General features: G+C 41.7%; 2 protein-coding genes across 2 annotated transcripts; both read right to left on the bottom strand.

Moving 5' to 3' along the window:
* Positions 1-821: 821 nt before the first annotated feature.
* On the bottom strand, positions 822-1,338 carry H2AC4 (H2A clustered histone 4). Its single transcript, XM_017849155.1, has one exon. It carries the CDS (start codon positions 1,289-1,291, stop codon positions 899-901), a length of 393 nt encoding a protein of 130 aa, XP_017704644.1. The 5' UTR covers positions 1,292-1,338; the 3' UTR covers positions 822-898.
* Positions 1,339-11,606: 10,268 nt separating this feature from the next.
* On the bottom strand, positions 11,607-12,074 carry H2BC3 (H2B clustered histone 3). The gene has a single exon (XM_017849160.1). The coding sequence runs from the start codon at positions 12,029-12,031 to the stop codon at positions 11,651-11,653; it is 381 nt and encodes a 126-aa protein (XP_017704649.1). The 5' UTR covers positions 12,032-12,074; the 3' UTR covers positions 11,607-11,650.
* Positions 12,075-20,030: the final 7,956 nt, after the last annotated feature.

The raw sequence follows: 20,030 nt of genomic DNA on the forward strand, positions 1-20,030 counted from the left end.
TATGGCAAGTCTTGTACTGGAAAAGCTTCCTAGTCTTAAAATTTACAACCACACAAAGCAACACGGAAACCTCCAATTGTTTCTAGTTAAAATATAAAAAAGAAATTAAGGAATATTGGAGGCGATTAGGGAAATTTGCATGTGTTATTTATTTAAAATGATATTTTTCTGGGTGTGGCATGAGTAGTGTGGGCAATTAACAAAATGCCCTTAGCCGGGTGTGGCTGCTCCCGCCTGTAATCCCAGCTACTCGGCTGTCAAGAGGATCGCTTGTGCCCGAGTTCGAGGTTACAGTGAGCTATTATCACCCCACTGCACTCCAGCTTGGCCGACAGAGGGAGACTCCACCTCAAAACAAAGCAAAACATCCCCCAAACTGGAAAAAAGCTCCTTATTTGGGGAAACACATGCTGAAATGTTCAGTGGTAATGTGTACGCTCTCAATTGTGTATGCCATCAATTGCTAGAGCCAATGGTGTGACATTTTCAAACTGTTTTACCATGTGGGGTATGCGGGTTTTGCTTAACACTTCCATTAAAAATACTTAAGGAGTGCACCCATGGGTATAATTTCCTTCCTCCAAAATGTAACTGCTGTATGTGAAACTTAGCGAGGATCACCCCTGCCTGTAAAAGTGTTTTTTGTGCTGCATGGCATTTCTCCCACGTATCTAGAGTTTTTGAAAAGGTTTCCATGGATCTAGATTTCTGCAGGACAAATTACTAAAAGTGCCACACGAAAATCATCAAAAACACCGCAAAACATCTGTGTGGGCTGCATAATACAAAGCACAACAGCTCATTTAACGGAAGTCGTAGGTGGCTCTGAAAAGAGCCTTTGTTGTTAGGCTGATTTTGTCTGACAGAAAAACAGAGCAGTGTATGAAGCGTTAACACTTCACTTTCCCTTGGCCTTATGATGACTCTCAGTCTTCTTAGGCAGCAGTACCGCCTGAATATTAGGCAGAACGCCGCCCTGAGCGATGGTCACACGCCCCAAGAGCTTATTAAGCTCCTCGTCGTTGCGGATGGCTAACTGCAGGTGGCGCGGGATGATACGGGTCTTCTTGTTGTCGCGGGCCGCATTGCCCGCCAGCTCCAGGATCTCGGCGGTCAGGTACTCAAGCACCGCCGCCAGATACACCGGCGCGCCAGCCCCCACGCGCTCGGAGTAGTTGCCTTTGCGGAGCAAGCGGTGCACCCGGCCCACAGGGAACTGCAGACCTGCACGAGAAGAACGAGTCTTAGCCTTGGCGCGGGCTTTGCCGCCTTGTTTGCCGCGACCAGACATAGCTAGTTCAGGTACAAGAAAAAAAGACCCACAAGAAAATGTAACGAGACTATGTTAAGAGGGAAGGCAGAGAAGTATTTATACTGACTGGAGGTAGGCTGTGGGGAATTCTCCCATTGGCTAATGTCAAATACCCAATGGGAAATCAGAATCTTCATCCTTCATTTGCATGTAATCCTTCCATCTGGTGTAAGGTTTATGTTTGACCCAAACCCCAGTATGGCTTGAGGAGCCTTCGACTTGAATGCTAACAATAATTGACCCAATTAGGATTTTGTCAAAATACCTTTTTTAACCATGAGTGGAGGTTTTGTTCTGGTTATTTTGACTTTTAGCCGCTAGTGCTTTTCCGGGATTGTGACTCATGGTTTTGGAAAGGAGTGTACTCCGACCAATTTCTAAAGAGATATTTAAGAGGTCCTTCAAACTGGGCACAGTGGCTCATTCCTGTAATCCCAGCACTTTGGGAGGCCGAGAAGGGCGGGCCAGGCATTCGAGACCAGCGTGGACAACATGGAGAAACCCTGTCTCCAGTAAAATACCAAAAAAAGAAGGGGGAAAAAAAGAAAAAAACCCGGCTTGGTAGTTAGTGCACGCTTGTAGTTACAGTTACCCGAGAAACTGAGGTGGGAGGATCGCTTGAACCGGAGAGGCGGAGGTTGCAGTGAGTTCAGTTAGAGCCACCACACTCCAGCGTGGGCGACAGAGCCAGGAGACTGTCTCAAAGAAAAAAAAGGTTGGGTGTGGGGGAGGGAAGAAAAGGGAATACCTCAAATCCCAGCTGTGGAAGCTTATAAGCTCTCTGATTCATAAGGGAAAGAGAAGGGGATGTAAGCAACTTAGGGGAGAGTATATGATTCGGGAGAAAAATAAATGGGTGTTTCAAAGAATAGGTGACAGCTGTGACAAAGTCTGTTTAGATGGTGTTAACCGCCAGTCTCCTCTCCTGTGATACAGTTAATCTTCTCTGGTTTATGAGATTCCCCAGGGAAGTGAATCTTAACTAAATTCCTTTTGAATTTTTTTTTAATTTTGAAATTTTTGATAACAGGAGTTCAGAGAAAGCTCCTCCCTGAATTTACTGTTTCCTAGGTGCCCTCAGTTCAAAGAAATCAGCATAACAAAGTGGCATACTTTTGAGTTGCATTTCCTGAACTTTTTCATAACACTGAATGAGGAGTCTCTGGAATCTTTCAGGAAATGAGAGAACAAACATTCCATAACACAGAAGTACTCAAAATGGGATTATTATCATAAAAGTGTTTCTCTGACCTTCTTCCGCTTTCCTGTCTCTAAGTCCCATTCTCCCCAAAGGCTAGCCATAGAATCCAGAATTCCTCCTCAAGGTAGGCTATACAAACCAGAACGCCTTTTCCCCAGAGCCAGCCATAAAACTTAAAAATATTACTCTAACCGACCTTGTTTGCCCGTAGGTCATAAGACCCCCTCATTCTAAATGAGGGTCTTGTCCCATAACCAGAAGGAAAGAACGCTGCACTGAGAGGTCAAGAAGAATCTTGACACACAAGCCTCGCGGGACTTCCCTACTCAGTCTGTTAGCATCTGATGTACCCTATACAGCTGTTTATATTGTTGAACCTAAGCATGAAAATGGGCAATTTCCCCTTTATCTTTCAGTCTTCATTCTAAAATCTCCAGTAAAATTGTGATGAAATAAATATATATGCCTTTTCTCCAATTAATCTGTGTTTTGCCAGTAATTTTCAGTAAACCTTGGGAGGGCAAAGGGGAAGCTTTTCCTTGGCCCGAACAGTATTATTACAGCCATTGTCTCACTCTCACGTTGAGGAACCTAAAATCAAGAGAGATTGCCTGGAGAAATCTTGCTGTTTTTCCTTTTATATTCCATGAGATAGGAGCAGATGGGGTATAGATGAAGGTGGATTAATTATTCCAGGAATTTCTGAGGTATCTACGACTTGTATCTTTGGTCTACTTATACTGAAACAGATGGCAGAAGGAAAAAGAGACATGGGTGTAAGAAAATCTGCTCCTGGCTGGGCACGGTGGCTCATGCCTGTAATCCCAACACTTGGGAGGCTGAGGCAGGTGGATCACTTGAGGTCAGGAGTTCATAACCAACCTAGCCAACATGGTGAAACCCCAGGCTTTACTAAAAATACAAAAAATTAGCTGGGCATGGTGGTGGGAGCCTGTAATCCCAGCTACTCCGTAGACTGAAGCAGGAGAATCGCTTGAACCCTGGAGACGGAGGTTGCAGTGAGCAGAGATGGCACCAATGCATTCCAGCCTGAGCAAAAGTGAAACTACGTCTCAAAAAAAAAATCTGCTCCTAAGCCAATAGTGTCACAGAACTATGGATTTGATGCAGAGAAACTGTGAGGAAACTAAAAGTGCTGATTTTTAGTTTCTTTTTTGCCTTTTCCCAAGTCTTCTGACTCTGGTGATATTTTTCCCTTCACAATATTCAACCTCCCTTTTCAAAATGATAATGATCTTCTCCCTCAACAATAGCAGTAAACATCAGTAACCACTGGCTCATTTTCTTAGAAAAGGTGCAAGATTCATGATGAAGATGTTAAAAAGTTATCTCAGATACTGCCCTAAAGAGATTATACTCTGAGAAGGGAGGACTTACATACCTGAAGATTAAATAGCAGTGCACATTCTGCATACAAAATAAAGATTTTGAGCAATATATCATACAAAAGCACATAGAAAAGAAGATTGATCACTGTAAATTAGAAGGAGTTAGAGAGTTCATGAGGGAGGTGTATATCCAGCATTAGTTCAGCATATATTTACTGAAAACCTGCTAAGTGCCAGAGAGAGTTCTAGGTGCAGGGAACATAGCAGTGAAAAAGCAGACAACCTGTTTCCTTAGGGTGCTACTTGTCTTGTAGTAGGAGGTGCACAATAAGGTAAATACATAGTGAAAATGTAGAGATAAGTGATGAGTGCTATGCAGAAAAATAAAGGGGTTAAGAAAAAAGAATAGGAATAAGGAGGAAAAGTTTCATCAGGAGAATGTCATTTGAATTCAGACCTGAAAGGAAGTGAAGAAGCCAGCCAAGTAGGAAGGATAAATACTTCGATAAAATGCTGGATGTGTTCGAAGCCAAGAAAATGTCGGGAACCAAGGGTAAGAAGGTACAGCTATTGTAACTTCCTGAACAAATCGTAGGCCATTTTGGAAAGAGCCCTGGATATGTACAGGGCTAGATACAATTTGAAACCAAGATTAAGGGTAGCTTCAAAAACTCAGACTAGAAAGCAGGAGTACATCCAGTCACAATATCAGTAATCTATATGCCGCTGGTCCATGGATGAGAAAAACTCTTGTCATCCAAGTTACCTTGAATTAAGCAAACCAACAAGTGCCTGGCATGTGCTATTAGCAAAACAACTTGATGGCAATCCTTTCAGTAAGTGCCTCAAACAGTAAATTTTAGGCACTTGCCTTTAAAAAACATACAAAAGGCAGATATTGGGGAGGGAAATATTGGGGATTATTTATTCCATATAAATATAAGAGGAAAATAAGTTGTTTCCCAATAACAACTCCAACACCAGGAGTAGAGAAAGCAAGACAATCTGATGCCTTGTGGTTTGCAAAAACAGTAAAAAAATTCTGTTAATTGCATGATATAATTCACCCTTGAACACTCTCCAAATCAGTGTCCACTAGCTACAAGTAGCTACTGTGAAGTTGAAAAAGGGTACTTCAGATTGAGCTATGCTGCAAATATGAAATAGACTTAGTGTGTTAGTTCATTCTTGCATTGCTGTAAGGGAATCCCTGAGACTGACTAATTTATAAAGAAAAGTAATTTTTTTTGGCTTATGATTCTGCAGGCTGTGCAGGAGGTGTAGTGCAGGTATCTGCTACTGGCAAGGCCTCAGGAAACGTCCAATCTAGGTGGAAGGTGAAGAGGGAGTAGGCATATCATATGGTGAGAGCTGAGCGAGAGAGATGGGGGAGGTTTCACGCTCTTTTAAAGAACCAGATTACATTTCAACATGAGATTTAGAAGGGACAAATATCCAAACCATATCACTTAGTATGAAGAAAGAATGTAACACATCTCACTAATAAGAATGCATATTGAAAACATGTTATAATGACATTTTGACTACAAAAGTTAAAAAAATATACTATTGAAGATATTCAAAAATTTAAAAATACATATATAATTTGTAGTACATTTCTATTGGACAGTGGAACCTCTAGCAATGTTCCAAATGTGGCCTGTATATGTGTATGATGTAGGAAGGATCAGTCATGTAAGATGATCATAATATAGTTACTTATTCCATTTTGTGATACTATAACAGAATACCACAGACTGGCTAACTTCTAAAGAAAAGAAATTTATTTCCTACTGTTCTAGAACCTGGGAAGCTAAGGGCATGGCATTATGGCATTAGTATCTGGTGAGGGCCTTCTTACTGCATCATAACATGTTGAGAGAGCAAGAGTATGTGTGTCACCTCAGGTGTCTCTTCCTTTTCTTATAAAGCCACCAGTCTAAAGAAAATCAAAATATTTCACCACAAAATATATTTCTTTGATGTATTTTGAAATGGCTGCTGTTTGGCCAGCAGGCAGAAATGGGCGTGCAAAACTGTTTTAAATGGGAAAAATTTTACATCTGTAGAGAATCTCCATTAATGCAGCCATGCCTCCTCCCTTTTCTGTACCTTTCCCCAGATCCAGGAGAGATTGAGAGTCTGACACTTAAAAATCGTAAAAGAAACATTTACCATCTATTCTTCTGAGGGAAGTTTTACCTACATAACAAGGCCACCTTTGCAAGCCAAACTCTTTTGCCTCCCATAACCTGTTTTACCAGAATCTAAGCTCCAATTCTTTCTGTGATCTAAAAATGGTATATCAGCATCTGTAACTCATTGGGAAGTTAGGTAATTAATTCTGAATGCTCCCACGTAGACACGTTAAATAATTGGGTATGCCTTTTCACCTATTAACCAATCTGCCTTGTCAGGGATTTCTGGCAAACATTTAGTGGACCAAGAGACTATGGCGCCCTCACACTACCCTTCATGAACTTAAGCCCTAAGATATCAATAATTGCATTAAATGTGTATGGTGTAAATACACCAATAAAAAAACAGTTTGGCTGGGCACCGGGGCTCACGCCTGTAATCCCAGCACTTTGGGAGGCCGAGGTGGGCGAATCACGAGGTCAGGAGTTTGAGACAAGCCTGACCAACATAGTGAAACCCCGTCTCTACTAAAAGTACAAAAATTAGCCGGACGTGGTGGCACACGGCTGTAATCCCAGCTACTCAGGAGGCTGAGGCAGGAAAATTCCTTGAACTCAGGAGGCAGAGGTTGCAGTGAGCTGAGACTGTGCCACTGCACTCCAGCCTAGACAACAAGAGTGAAATTCTGTCTCAAAAAACCCCCAAACAGACTGTTTGGCCCAGTGGATAACAATGAATGCCCCAAGTCTACACTGTCTACAAGACTCTTACTTCAAATATAAACATAATGCAGGTTGAAATTAAAGACTGCAAAAAAGATAAGCCATATAGACATCAGTCCCAAACTGCAAGAGTATCTGTATTAAAATCTGTGATCTGAAAGACCAAAATAGATGCCCCTATACCAACTAAGACAGACTCTAAGATTAAGGAAACAAAGTTACCTACTGGTTGAGCGTTCACAGCTTGGCTGGTATGGCAAATTCCTAAATTCCAAAGACTACAAAAAACTCACACTTTCTAAATTCCTTAACTATAGGAGCTATCAGAAGCCCTCCTAACTCTGATTTACAGTCCAGGCCACTACAACTCTGATTGGACAGATGATCGGCTTGACACACGTTCTAGTCTTACAAGTAACTGTAGACCTTAAGCCATTTTCAGCCAGCTTATGGAGGCAGCACGTAAACTGTCTTTGTTCCTATAGTTCACCTTTTGATGTAAAGAGCTAAATTCTACCTCATTTTAACCTAAAATTCCACCTCAAAGTGAACATGGGAGGTATGTTACACATGTGTTTATCCATTGTGAATGCACTTGGCATCCCTTATAATATATATAGCTGTCCCCCCAAACCTGTTGAATATGTATGACTCTATTGTGTGATATATATCCCATGAGGCATAAAAATAACCAACCTGCTCCTTCTCCCCTAAGAGAGAGTAATTTTGGCAGGTTCTGGGACCATCTCTTCCTGGCTTGCAAATTAGTATTGCCAGTAAATCTCTCTTTCTACTATTTAGCCATCCTGGTGGTCTTTTGGATGATATATCAGATAAGTATATTTCAGAGCAAAGAAAATTACTAGGAACAGACAGGGATATTACATAATGATAACAGGGTCAATCCAATACGAAAAACAAGCAATTCTAAATGTATATGCACCAAATAACAGAATTGCAAAATATGTGTAGCAAAAACTGATAGAACCAAAAGGAGAAACAGACGCATACATGATTTAAAGGTATGGATTTCAACACCCCTCCCCCAATAATTGATAGAACAACAAAACAAAAAAATTACCAAGTGTATAGAACTCAATAAGTGGCTGCATTACTTGTCGTAATCTGTAAAACAGTGGTAATAATAGTGCTCACACTTCATTGAGTTTTGGTGAAGATTGAATGAATTTATACTTGCAAAGAACTTAGAAATGTGGCCAGGCACAGTGGCTCATGCCTGTAATCCCAGCACTTTGGGAGGCCGAGGCGGGCAGATCACCTGAGGTCAGGAGTTCGAGATCAGTCTGACCAACATGGAGAAACCTTGTCTCTAATAAAAATACAAAATTAGCTGGGCGTGGTGGTGCATGCCTGTAGTCCCAGTTACTGGGGAGGCTGAGGCAGGAGAATTGCTTGAACTCTGGAGGCGGAGGTTGCGGTGAGCCGAGATGGCACCATTGCACTCCAGCCTGGTTGACAGAGCAAGACTCAGTCTCAGAAAAAAAAAAAAAAAAAAAAGATTAGCAAGAGAAAAGCATACAAATGTATTTAATATAACTTTTATATTACATGGGACCCTTCAGAAATGAAAACTTGATGGAAGCAAGAAACCTGTGTATTTTTATGGTAAGTTTAGTGAAATGCATAGTTGTGAATTAATATGATTGACAGTAGGCATATGATCTAATGGTAATAAACTGAGGGGGACATAGGAAGGCTTGTTTGTTAATTACCTATTAACAATCAGCGGACTATCAACAGAGACAGCAAAACATCCTAGTTTTGAGTTAGAAAACCTAGGTTTTTGTATTGGCTTCTCAGTTATGGGTATTGTTTTAGATAAAACATCAAGTATTCTTGATTTCTTATTAAAAAAAAGAAAAGGAAGGAAAGAAAGAAGGAAAAAGGAGAAGAAAAGTGTCAGAGTCATTTGAACCAAAGTGACTCCATTTTGAGTGAGGGCCAGGAAAATGAGGCTGAGACTTGCTGGGCTGCATTCCCAGAAAGTCAGTCATTCCTAGCTTCTAGATGTTTGTGGTTAAGGGAACAAATAAATAATGTTTACTAAACAGACTCAGACTTGCGAGTGTCCAGATATCCCTATATCTGAAGAACAAAGGCATTCCTAATTTTGTTTAAAGATAATAATGTCTATTCTTGCAAAATATAGTAACTAAGAAAATTAATCCTTTATCACAACCCCGTGTAGCAGAGCACATCTCCCCATGTATACAAGCATTGTACCTAGAGGGTGGATGCCTTCCTCCTCTTACTTTCCAGAATGTCCTGCTCTGTCTATGGAGTAGCTGTCCTTTCACCACTTTACTTTCTTAGTAAACTTGCATTTACTTTGCACAGCAGACTCGCCCTGAACTCTTTCTTGCGCGGGATCCAAGAACCCTCTCTTGGGGTCTGGATGGGGACCTCTTTCCTGTAACATATTTCTGGCCACCACAGAAGGGACTATAATACAGAAACCCTGACCCTACAGCTACCTTTGGGTAAGTGTTGGAGTTCTGTAACAAAGGAAGAAAGCAGGCAGGCAAAAAATTTATGAAAGAACATATGACAAAATAATATCTGCTTCAAAACTTAATATTTTTAAAATTTTTTTTAAATGAGTCATGCTGTTTTTTTTTGGGGGGGGGGGTGTCTCATTCTGTCGCTCAGGTTGTCGCGCTGCGATCTTGGCTTGCTGCAACCTCTGCCTCCCAGGCTTAAGTAATCCTCCCACCTCAGCCTCTCTAGTAACTGGAACTATAGGCATATGCCACAACTCCCAGCTAATTTTTTGTATTTTTTGTAGAGACTGGATTTCGCCATGTTGCCCAGGCTGGTCTCGAATTGTGAGCTCAAGTGGTCTGCCTGACTAGGTCTCCCAAAGTGCTGGGATTACAGGCATGAAGCACCTGGCCCAAAAGTTCATTTTGCAAATGCTTATATTGGCAGGTCTCATTTCACCGGGGAAAGATCCTAAATATCAGTTTCTTAAACTGCAGCCTCAATTCCTCAGTAATGTTTTGGGGGAGGTGGTAGTTTTATAATTAAAAAAAAAAAAATTATAGATTTTTTAAAACACAAGCGTCTCTTTCACAACGGTAGTTTGCATATACAGTACTAGGATGGGAAGTGCTTCACTTACAGTTGTTCACTGACATTTTGTGTGGCATCCAGATTTTTTTTTTATTTTTGAGACAGGGTCTGTCCTCACCCAGGCTGGAGTGCAGTGGTGCCATCACAGCTTACTGCAACCTCCACCTTCCAGGCTCAAATGATACTCCCACTTCAACCTCCCCATTAGTTGGGACTACAGAAATGTGCCACCAGGCCTGGTTAATTTTTAAATTTTTGGTGGAGACAGAAGGTCTCACTAAGTTGCCCAGCTCCTAGGCTCAAGTGATCCTCCCACCTTGGCCTCCCAAAGTGCTGGTATTACAGGCGTGAGCTGCACCACACCCGGCCCAGAACCTCTTTTAAAAGATTCTTAAAAATTAAATCTGGGCCAGGTGCGGTGACTCATTCCTATGATCCCAGCACTTTGGGAGGCCAAGGCAGGAAGATTACTTGAGCCCAGGAGTTCACTTGACCAGCCTGGGCAACATAGTAAGACCCTTTGCCTCCACAAAAAATTAAAAAATTAACTGGGTGTGGTGGCGCATTTCTGTAGTCCCAGCTACTCAAGGGGCTGAAGTTAGAGGATAGCTTGAGCTGGGGAAGTCGAGGTTGCAGTGAGCTATGATGGCGCCTGGCCAACAGAGCAAGACCATTTCTCAAAACAAAAACAAAAACTGTTTGAGAAACTTTATTTCTTCATCCAAAGACACTGCTGAATGTCACCTACATATAATGCCCATAAGTTCACTTAAAATACTCCCCTCTGATTCCCCCATCCCCTCCTACTTAGTGTGCAATCAACAGGTTCTTTTCTTCTTCCATTTCTTACCCCAGCCCCAGACCCAGAATTGGCCCACTGAGTCCTCCTCAACTAGTGCCCTTCCTGCCTTTTTCTAGCTATATTGTTTTTGGCGTCCCGGATTTCTTGAAAAATGCTTCCCTCTCCAAGTGGGGCCCTCCTAGTATCTTTGCAGTAGGGCCAGATGGGGAAGGGCACAAAATTCAAACCCTTTTGTATCTCGCAGAGCTGGAAATCCGAAAGTTAAGTGGCCTAGGAAATGGGAATCTGAATTTCTGGGATGCATGAAATATGTAAACTATATAGCTGTTGTCTTTGATAAGCAATTATAACGCAAAACTACTGCGATTTCATTTTGTGGAACGGGAAATACTCCCTATAAAGGCGCCCGGGAAATCAGACTTCGCTTGTTTCCTCAATACTGGAGGTAAGAATTTACAGCATAGGCAAACTACATGCCCTTTTGTCGCTTAGACTTTTCTGCTCCCCTCCCCCTCATCTCAAGCGGTTAACGGCTAATGACTCCCACAGAAACACTGTACCCTGAACTGCATTACTTGTTTCATTATCCAGAAAGGAAGGTTTCCTGTGCTAGACCAGGGTGGGAGTAGTGACCACATCCAAGGAATTAGAACTATACCCGAAGGCTTACCCAGGGGGAACAAAGAAGTTTGCTAAAGGCAGATGAGAAAGAGCGCCATCATCCCCGCCTAACGTTTGTATTTTTAGTAGAGACTATGTTGGCCGGGCTAGTCTCTAACTCCTGACCTCAAGTGATCCGCCCGCCTAGGCCTCCCAAAATGCTGGGATTAAAGGCGAGAGCCACGGCGCGCTGCCCCGTCCAAGTTAACCTTGGCTCTAAAACTTGCCTTCGCTAACATTCCAGTTGATCCTCTAGAACTGAAACAGAACAGTGGCAGCACCACCTTAAGAAATTGTGGTTATAGCTCTCTTTGCGACAAAGTAGGTGGCTCTGAAAAGAGCCTTTGGGTTTGGAGGTGCTTACATAAGCACTTATTTGGAGCTGGTGTACTTGGTAACAGCCTTGGTGCCCTCGGACACGGCATGCTTGGCCAGTTCCCCGGGCAGCAGCAGGCGCACAGCCGTCTGGATCTCCCTGGAGGTGATGGTCGAGCGCTTGTTGTAGTGCGCCAGGCGGGAAGCCTCGCCCGCGATGCGCTCGAAGATGTCGTTGACGAAGGAATTCATGATCCCCATGGCCTTCGAAGAGATGCCCGTGTCGGGGTGGACCTGCTTCAGAACCTTGTACACATAGATGGAATAGCTCTCCTTTCGGCTGCGCTTACGCTTCTTACCATCCTTCTTCTGCGCCTTAGTGATGGCCTTCTTAGAGCCCTTTTTAGGGGCAGGAGCAGACTTAGAGGGTTCAGGCATTGCTATTCCTAAAACAAAATAAAAAAGCTACTAACACTCTTCACCGGAGTAGTAGAGAGAACAGTTCAGAGCCCATGTATTTATAGTCCTGAGATTCAAATGACGGTTTAAGATTTCTCACTGCTGATTGGATAAAAGAAACACAGTTTCACTGAGGGGTGGGGTTTATGCAAATATGGAATTTATAGACTCTTTTTCTATTGGATAAAGCACGAAACAAATTGACCAATAGGATAACTCTCTATTGCAGCCTTGCAGTTTGTGTAAAAGTATTTGTTCAGGCGCCATTCCATCTTGCTTGTCTTTCCGTTTTCAGAGGTCGCTGTGTTTGGACGTGGAAAACGGAAGTAAAGCAAAAAGTTGTTCATCGGTTGCAGGCTTGCAGTTTCTAGTAGCGCAGGGTTCATCGTCTTTTTCGAAAGGGCAATTATTCTGAGCCTGTCGAAGCCGGCGCGCCGCTGTGCTTAGAATACCTGGCCGCCGATATCCTGGAGCTGACACGCAGCACCGTACGTGACAAGACCCACAGCATCTCTCGCCACCTGCAGGTGGCCTTTCGCAACGACGAGCAGCTCAACAAGCTGCTGGGCAAAGTCACTATTACTCAGGGAGGCGTCCTGGCCAATATTCAGGCCATCCTGTTGCCAAAATAACCGAGAGCCACGATAAGGCCAAGAGCAAGTAAAGTCCACTCAAACCAGAAAACGTACCTTAAACTTGCAACGGCATTTTTCAGAACCGTCCATTGTTTCACAAGAAAGGATGGTAACTTGCTTGTGTTTCGAGTACCTTTTGGTTTTGGTTTGGATTGGTTTATTTTGAGACAGCGTTTCGCTGTCACCCAGGCTGGAATGCTGCGGCGCGATATCGGCCCACTGCAACCTCCACCCCGCGGTTCTCATGCTTCAGCCTACTTTGTACCTGGGTTTACAGGCGTCTGCTACCACACCCAGCCAATTTTTGTATTTTTATACGAGACGGGGTTTTCGCCATTTTAGCTAGGGTTGTCTTGAACTCCTGGCCTCAAGTGATCGTCCCATCTTGCCCTCCCAAAATGCTGGGATTACAGGCGTGGGCCATCGCCCCCCTAGCCTAATGGTTTAAAAGTTAAGTTTCGAGGAAAAACCTTCCTTAAGAAACTACATTTTAGAGTATACAAAGTGAAACTAAAGCCAACCAAAATAAGACAGTTTGAGAACAGGCAGGGTGGGAATGTGACTTAGACTTAGAACACAAAGGGTAAGGAAACTGGCTGTTGACCAGTAACAAAATAGCATGGAATTCTCATTCTCTGAATGTAAGTATTTTCCGACATGAGGCAGTCAACGTTTCTGGTGGTTTAGTGAGTGTTCACCAGCATTGATAACTTTCAAGACTGTCAGGAATGCAGAATTTCAAGTCCCACTCAAACTTACTGAATCGGAATTTACATTTAAAAAAATCCTTAGATGCTTTGTTATGTACCCTGTTCTTTAGGACTGGATGAACTAGAATTTTAGACAGTTTATCCCTGCAGCTAACTGAAACAAAAAGGACAGGATGGGCGGTGGGGCGATTCATCCAATAAGATTGCCTAGTAATGAACCAATCAGTCTGGTCACTCTTCAGCCAATGGTTTTATCGCGCGGGACTTTTGAAAAATTACAGAACCAATCAGAATGTTTTTAACTATATTTAAAGACCGCTTGATCTCAGTTCAGTACACTTTTGTGTGTGTTGTCATCGCAGATGGCTCGTACAAAGCAAACAGCTCGCAAGTCCACCGGCGGCAAAGCGCCGCGAAAGCAGCTTGCTACTAAAGCGGCACGTAAGAGCGCTCCGGCCACAGGTGGAGTGAAGAAGCCTCACCGCTACCGGCCCGGTACCGTGGCTTTGCGCGAAATTCGCCGCTACCAGAAGTCCACCGAACTGCTGATCCGGAAGCTGCCGTTCCAGCGCCTGGTGCGAGAAATCGCGCAGGACTTCAAAACCGACCTGCGCTTCCAGAGCTCTGCGGTGATGGCGCTGCAGGAGGCTTGCGAGGCCTACCTAGTGGGGCTCTTCGAAGACACTAATCTATGCGCTATTCACGCCAAACGCGTCACCATCATGCCCAAAGACATCCAACTGGCACGTCGCATCCGTGGGGAAAGGGCATAAGTCTGCTTATTTCTTCCTAATTGAAAAGGCTCTTTTCAGAGCCACTTACAATTTCACTTAAAAACAGTTGTAACCAATTCGGTAGTTCCCAGGAGATTTAAAGGATTTTTTTTTTTTTTCTTTTCTTTTTTTTTTTTTTTTTAAAGATAAGTACACACGCTTTGAATAACTGCAGATGAGTACATCAGGTCTTTTATTTTGGGGCGGTTTTACTGCGAGAAAACCAGTTGAGGGACTTTTTTGCCCTTGTTTAAAAAATCCTAGGGATCTTGTCTTTTTAACATGTATATGTTTATACTTAACATTTCGAAATAGGCTTCTGGCGAAATTTACTCCTTTTAATCCACCTGCCAATTTTAGGTCCGATGGCATTTTTATTAAGGCTATCGTAAGGACAATGTGTGTATAGTTATCCAAAGTTCACAAAAACATTAATACTCCAAAAGTCAGTATTGGTATTGGGCTATTGGAAGTGGAGTCAGAGCTCCGGTGGAAAAAACTGGCCTCAGAACACAGCCAGAAGTCCACTAAATTTATGCAACAAATGCATATGACTTGCGTATGATCATCTAAAGATTATGCAGTCATCCTTAAAATCCAGGAGATGTGAGAATGAAGGGTAGCAACTGCAAAGCTCTTTTACCCATGTCCTCTTTTAATAAATATTTAATGCAAAATTAAAAATGCAGAAGTACTGCAAACTGTAAATATTAATTTATAGTGGGAAAATAAAATCAAATTCCAATTTTATAAAAGCTGACAATAGCCATCACAAAATTCAGAAAATAGCAAATTTTATTAATTTCTGAATATGATACAACAATGTATATTTTCCTATAGTTTTGACTGAATACTCTCCATCTTCAGATTGAAATTATTTTGTAATATTGTCTACAGGTAATGGAAATAGAATCCAATCTTTCCTCCAGGGTGGCTATTGATAATATGTTTTCTTGATAACTTAGAATAGTTTCAGTTTCAAAACACATTGTTGGTAATGTCAAGTAAGTTTTTAGGATTGCTTTCAAATTTGGAAAATCCTCTGTCAAGCTCCTTTCACATGTAAGTTGTAAACTCTGTAAGAATTCTTTCCAGACTAGCTTCTGGCTCTATACATTTCTACTCTCCACTAGACACTCACTCTCAGTGCTGGGAAGGTGTTTTGAATACTTAGATGTTATAACATTTTATCTAGACCTGTATCTTGCCAGGAATTTAGGTGAGTTATTCCAGTGAGCCATTCTTACATCAGATTGGCTGGCAACGAATGAACTACACATGAACACATATGCAAATCATGTAACTTATTATCCCCATACTACATACATCTTCAACTAAACTTTCTCTTACTCAAATTCCAAATATTTTCATCAGGATTCCAACATAATCAGACAATGGTGAATTTTAATAAAAAGGAGGATTGAGTGGAAATAACAGTCTTAACCTTCTGTGATTAAAATACCTTAATACTGCAAATTTTAAAAAGAGAGAGACAAACTAACACATTTGTAGGGCCCTCTCAGTACCTTGGAAGTACAGGCCCTTACACTTGTGTTTCATTAGCTTCAGGATAAATCTGCCTCAGATCACTGGCCAAATTATACGTGGCTTTCTTTAGCATCCTACCACTCTATTCAAATACATCTCTGCAGGAGCACCCTATGAGTTGAGAATTACTGTTCTGGGATGACCACTGTTTGCATGATGCTTTGGATGGTGGTGCTGTTCTCAGAAGAAATACCAGAAGGAGAAAGCTTAGTCAGGAGAATATAAAGTCAACCTTAAGGAATTTGAACACTTCAGTGGTTAAGTGAATTCCCTGGGACAACTTTGCAAGCTGTTATATCTTTATTTGTATTGAATATTACCTTCTTTTAGAGAACACAATGTGTAGAAGGAAATAGCAATAAATAAAGGATTCATTAATACTATAAACTACAAACTGTCATTGATAGTTTTCCATGGATCAAGTACTACATGAAGTGGTTGGTCTGAATTATTGTGTAAAATTCTTACTTCAGCATTGTAATGCAAATTATCTCACTGCCTCCATTTTACAGAAGTGGAGGTTCAGCCTCAGGAATTTCAGTAAATTGGCCAAATTCTTACTACTAGCAGATAATCATTGCCAGGCAGTGTCACACTTTAATATCTTCTAATCAATAAGATAACCCTGAAATTGATTATCATATATAATTTCCTTCTCATATATAGTTTCATATTATCATATATAGTTTCCTTTGTTTCAGAAATTGGACTGCCTCAGGGTGGATGAGGTGACATGGTGGTGGCCTGGCCTAAGTATTGTTGGAATCCTCTAGTCAGAGGCCTGATGTGAGGTGAAGTGGACAGTGAAACTGCCTTTGCAAAAATCATAACTGAAAATTATTATAGTGAAAGAGATCTGACCTAACCGACTCCATCTTGCTTCTAACCTAAGCTGTCCTTTTCATTCCTGAGCTTGGGATTAACTAACTTTGGGAGGAACTTAGTTTACAGTTCTGTTTTGAAACAAGAACAATAACAGCCCTTTCAGAAACAAACCCCTTTCCTGCCTGGGGACCAGACTGCTTTTGCAGGACTAACAAATTAGCCACAAGATTAAAATTATGGTTTAGGAGTCATGCAGCTGGAAGCTACAAGATTCTAAACCTCCTCAAATTGCTCCTGGGGATAAAAATCACTATTTTAAAACCGAAGATCAATGCTTGAGCTGTTTTGCAGAACCTGAACACAATGGATCAGCTGGCACCACCCAGATAGATAAACTGGATTATCTGGTCTTGTGACCCCCACCCCACCACCCCAAGGAACTGATTTACAACAAGAGGACAGCTTAGACTTCCTATAATTTCATCTCTGACCCAACCAATCAGCACTCCGGACTCACTGGTCCCCTACAATCAAATTATCCTTAAAAACTTTGGTCAGCAAATTCTCAAGGAGACTGATTTGAGCAATAATAAAATTCTAGTCTCCTGTACAGCTGGCTCCTTATTGCAATTCCCCTGTCTTGCTAAATCAGCTCTGTCTAGGCAGCGGACAAGGAGAGCCCATTAGGTGGTTACAATAGGACAAGCCAATAAAATATAAAGCATTAGAGACACTCCCAGGGTTTCAGGAACAGGTCAGAAAAATTGTTGTTTTTTTTTTAAAAACATCCGGATTCTGATGCAGAGCAAGTATTTGCTTGTGTCTTCCCAGAGTATAAAAGCTGTCCTGTCCAAGATGGTAGCCACTAATCATACGTGACTATTAAGCATTGAAATGTGGCTACTCCAAACTGAGATGTGCTTTAAGTGTAAAATACACACCAGATTTCAAAGACCTAGTAAAATAACAAAGTAAAAACTCAATGTTTTAATATTAGATACCTTGATGAAACAATTTTTGATTACACTGAATTAAAATCATTAAAATAGATTTCACTTTTTTTTTTTAACTTTTTAAAATGTGGCTACTAAAAAATTTAAAATTACGTATGTGGCCCCTATGTTTCTGAGGAACAGTGCCAGGATATAGAGGATAGTTATATTCACTCACAGATCAAAAACTAGCAAAAAGTATGAAATACTTAATAATTTAATTTTTTACCTTAACTTTTGGCATATTCCACAGATCTGTAGTATACTTGATTGAGTGTGATAGTTTAGGAATAAATATGATTGGAACTCATTCATGTTTAGAGACAAAGAGTGTCAAATTGAGAACCAGGCAAATACACCTAATCTTAAAATTACCCCAAAGTAAACTGGTTGAAGAAATTAAATCCCAAATATTCTTGGTGCAGAATGTTGAAGTTTTCATCAGTATATCCATATTCAAATGGAGATTAAAGAAAGGAAAATAAGGCCAGGCGCTGTGGCTCATACCTGTAATCCCAGCACTGTGGGAGGCTAAGGCGGGCAGATCACGAGGTCAGGAGTTCGAGACCAGCCTGGCCAACATAGTGAAACCCCGTCTCTAATAAAAATACAAAAATTAGCCGGGCATGGTGGCATGTGCCTGTGGTCCCAGCTACTAAGGAGGCTGAGGCAGGAGAATCGCTTGAACCTGGGAGGCAGAGGTTGCAGCGAACCAAGATCACGCCACTGCCCATCAGCCCAGGCAACAGTGCAAGACTCCATCTCAAAAAAAATTAAAAAAAAATCAAAATAAAAGAATTGTGGGCTGACAACTGTGGATTAAGCATCAGTTCTATTAAGAAGGGCTAACTTGAAGATGAATCTTTTGAAGATACATTTTGACTCCAGCTGTTTAGAGGAACTAGGTTACCTTGATGCGAAATTCTTCAAATAAAAATTTATTGACTTTAAATGAAAAAAAAAAAGCACACACACACACACACGCACACACACACAGAGCTAACTAGCTACAGCCTCAATGACACCAAGCTTTAGTTTTTCATCTCTGAAGTGGGAATGACAATGGCACCTCAAAGTGCTATGACAAGAATGTGTTTGAAAATAAATATAATCAGCAACAGTGCTTGGCATATTGTAAATAAGTGCTCAAGAAATGCTAGTTCCCAAAACTGTTGTTGCCACTGTACCCTAAATCCCTATTGTCTTCTGATATCCTTTAGTGATGTAATTCTGTCTTGCAATGGGCCTGTTCATTTCTAGTATGAATTTCAACCACAATGCCTTTTCTACATTTCCCTCAGGCTTATATGGCCAAAATATCCAGAGCTTTGCCTTGGGGTATATCATAAGATATTTCATTTTGTACCCATGAGAGCACTGTGTATGAAAGTTTGGAATAATGCGCCTGGCACGGTGGCTCACGCCTGTGATCCTAGCACTTTGGGAGGCCAAGGTAGGTGGATCACTGAGGTCAGGAGTTTGAGACTAGCCTGGCCAACATGGCGAAACCCCGTCTCTCCTAAAAATACAAAAAAAATTAGCCGGGCTTGGTGGCAGACGCCTGTAATCCCAGTTACTCAGGAGGCTGAGGAGGGAGAATCGCTTCAATCCAGGAAGTGGAGGCTGCAGTGAGCCAAGATTGCGCCATTGCACTCCAGCCTGGATGACAGAGAGAGACTATGTCTCAAAAAAAAAAAAAAAAAAGAAAGTTCAGAATAACGCATTACAAGTAGCCTCTCTGGTTTTTATGTTACTCGTAGTTTTATCACACATGAACAATGTCATAAATTTTCATGGTTGAATTATCAGTTGTTTATGCAATATTCATTGACATTTTTGGCTAATCAGCAGTGTTTCTGGAATTATTTGAATATCATTACTATTTTCCAAAATTAGTTTATAAAACTAATTTAAAAATCAAAAATGATATAATTAATAATGTGAAATTAAACATAAGTTTTGAAGAATGTCAGGATGTCACCCCCAAATTATTCTACTTTGGCATAAGAATTATTTTCAACTGGGCCGGGCGCGGTGGCTCAAGCCTGTAATCCCAGCACTTTGGGAGGCCGAGACGGGCGGATCACGAGGTCAGGAGATCGCGACCATCCTGGCTAAAACGGTGAAACCCCGTCTCTACTAAAAAAATACAAAAAACTAGCCGGGCGAGGTGGTGGGCGCCTGTAGTCCCAGCTACTCGGGAGGCTGAGGCAGGAGAATGGCGTAAACCCGGGAGGCGGAGCTTGCAGTGAGCTGAGATCCGGCCACTGCGCTCCAGCCTGGGCGACAGGGCGAGACTCCGTTTCAAAAAAAAAAAAAAGAATTATTTTCAACTGAAGGCAATTGAAAATCAACAGGTGTAGGAAGAGTTCTCTGTCTTCTCTTTACCCAAGTAAAGTAGAGTATTTCCCTTTGTGAAGGTGACAGAAATTTCCCTTGTAAAAATGTCCCCAATTGCTACACCAGGAAAAAGAGAGCAACTCTTTTTTTTTTTT

The sequence above is a fragment of the Rhinopithecus bieti genome, unplaced genomic scaffold (assembly GCF_001698545.2).
Source record: "Rhinopithecus bieti isolate Rb0 unplaced genomic scaffold, ASM169854v2 scaffold_32760, whole genome shotgun sequence".
NCBI classification, from domain to species: Eukaryota; Metazoa; Chordata; class Mammalia; order Primates; family Cercopithecidae; genus Rhinopithecus; species Rhinopithecus bieti.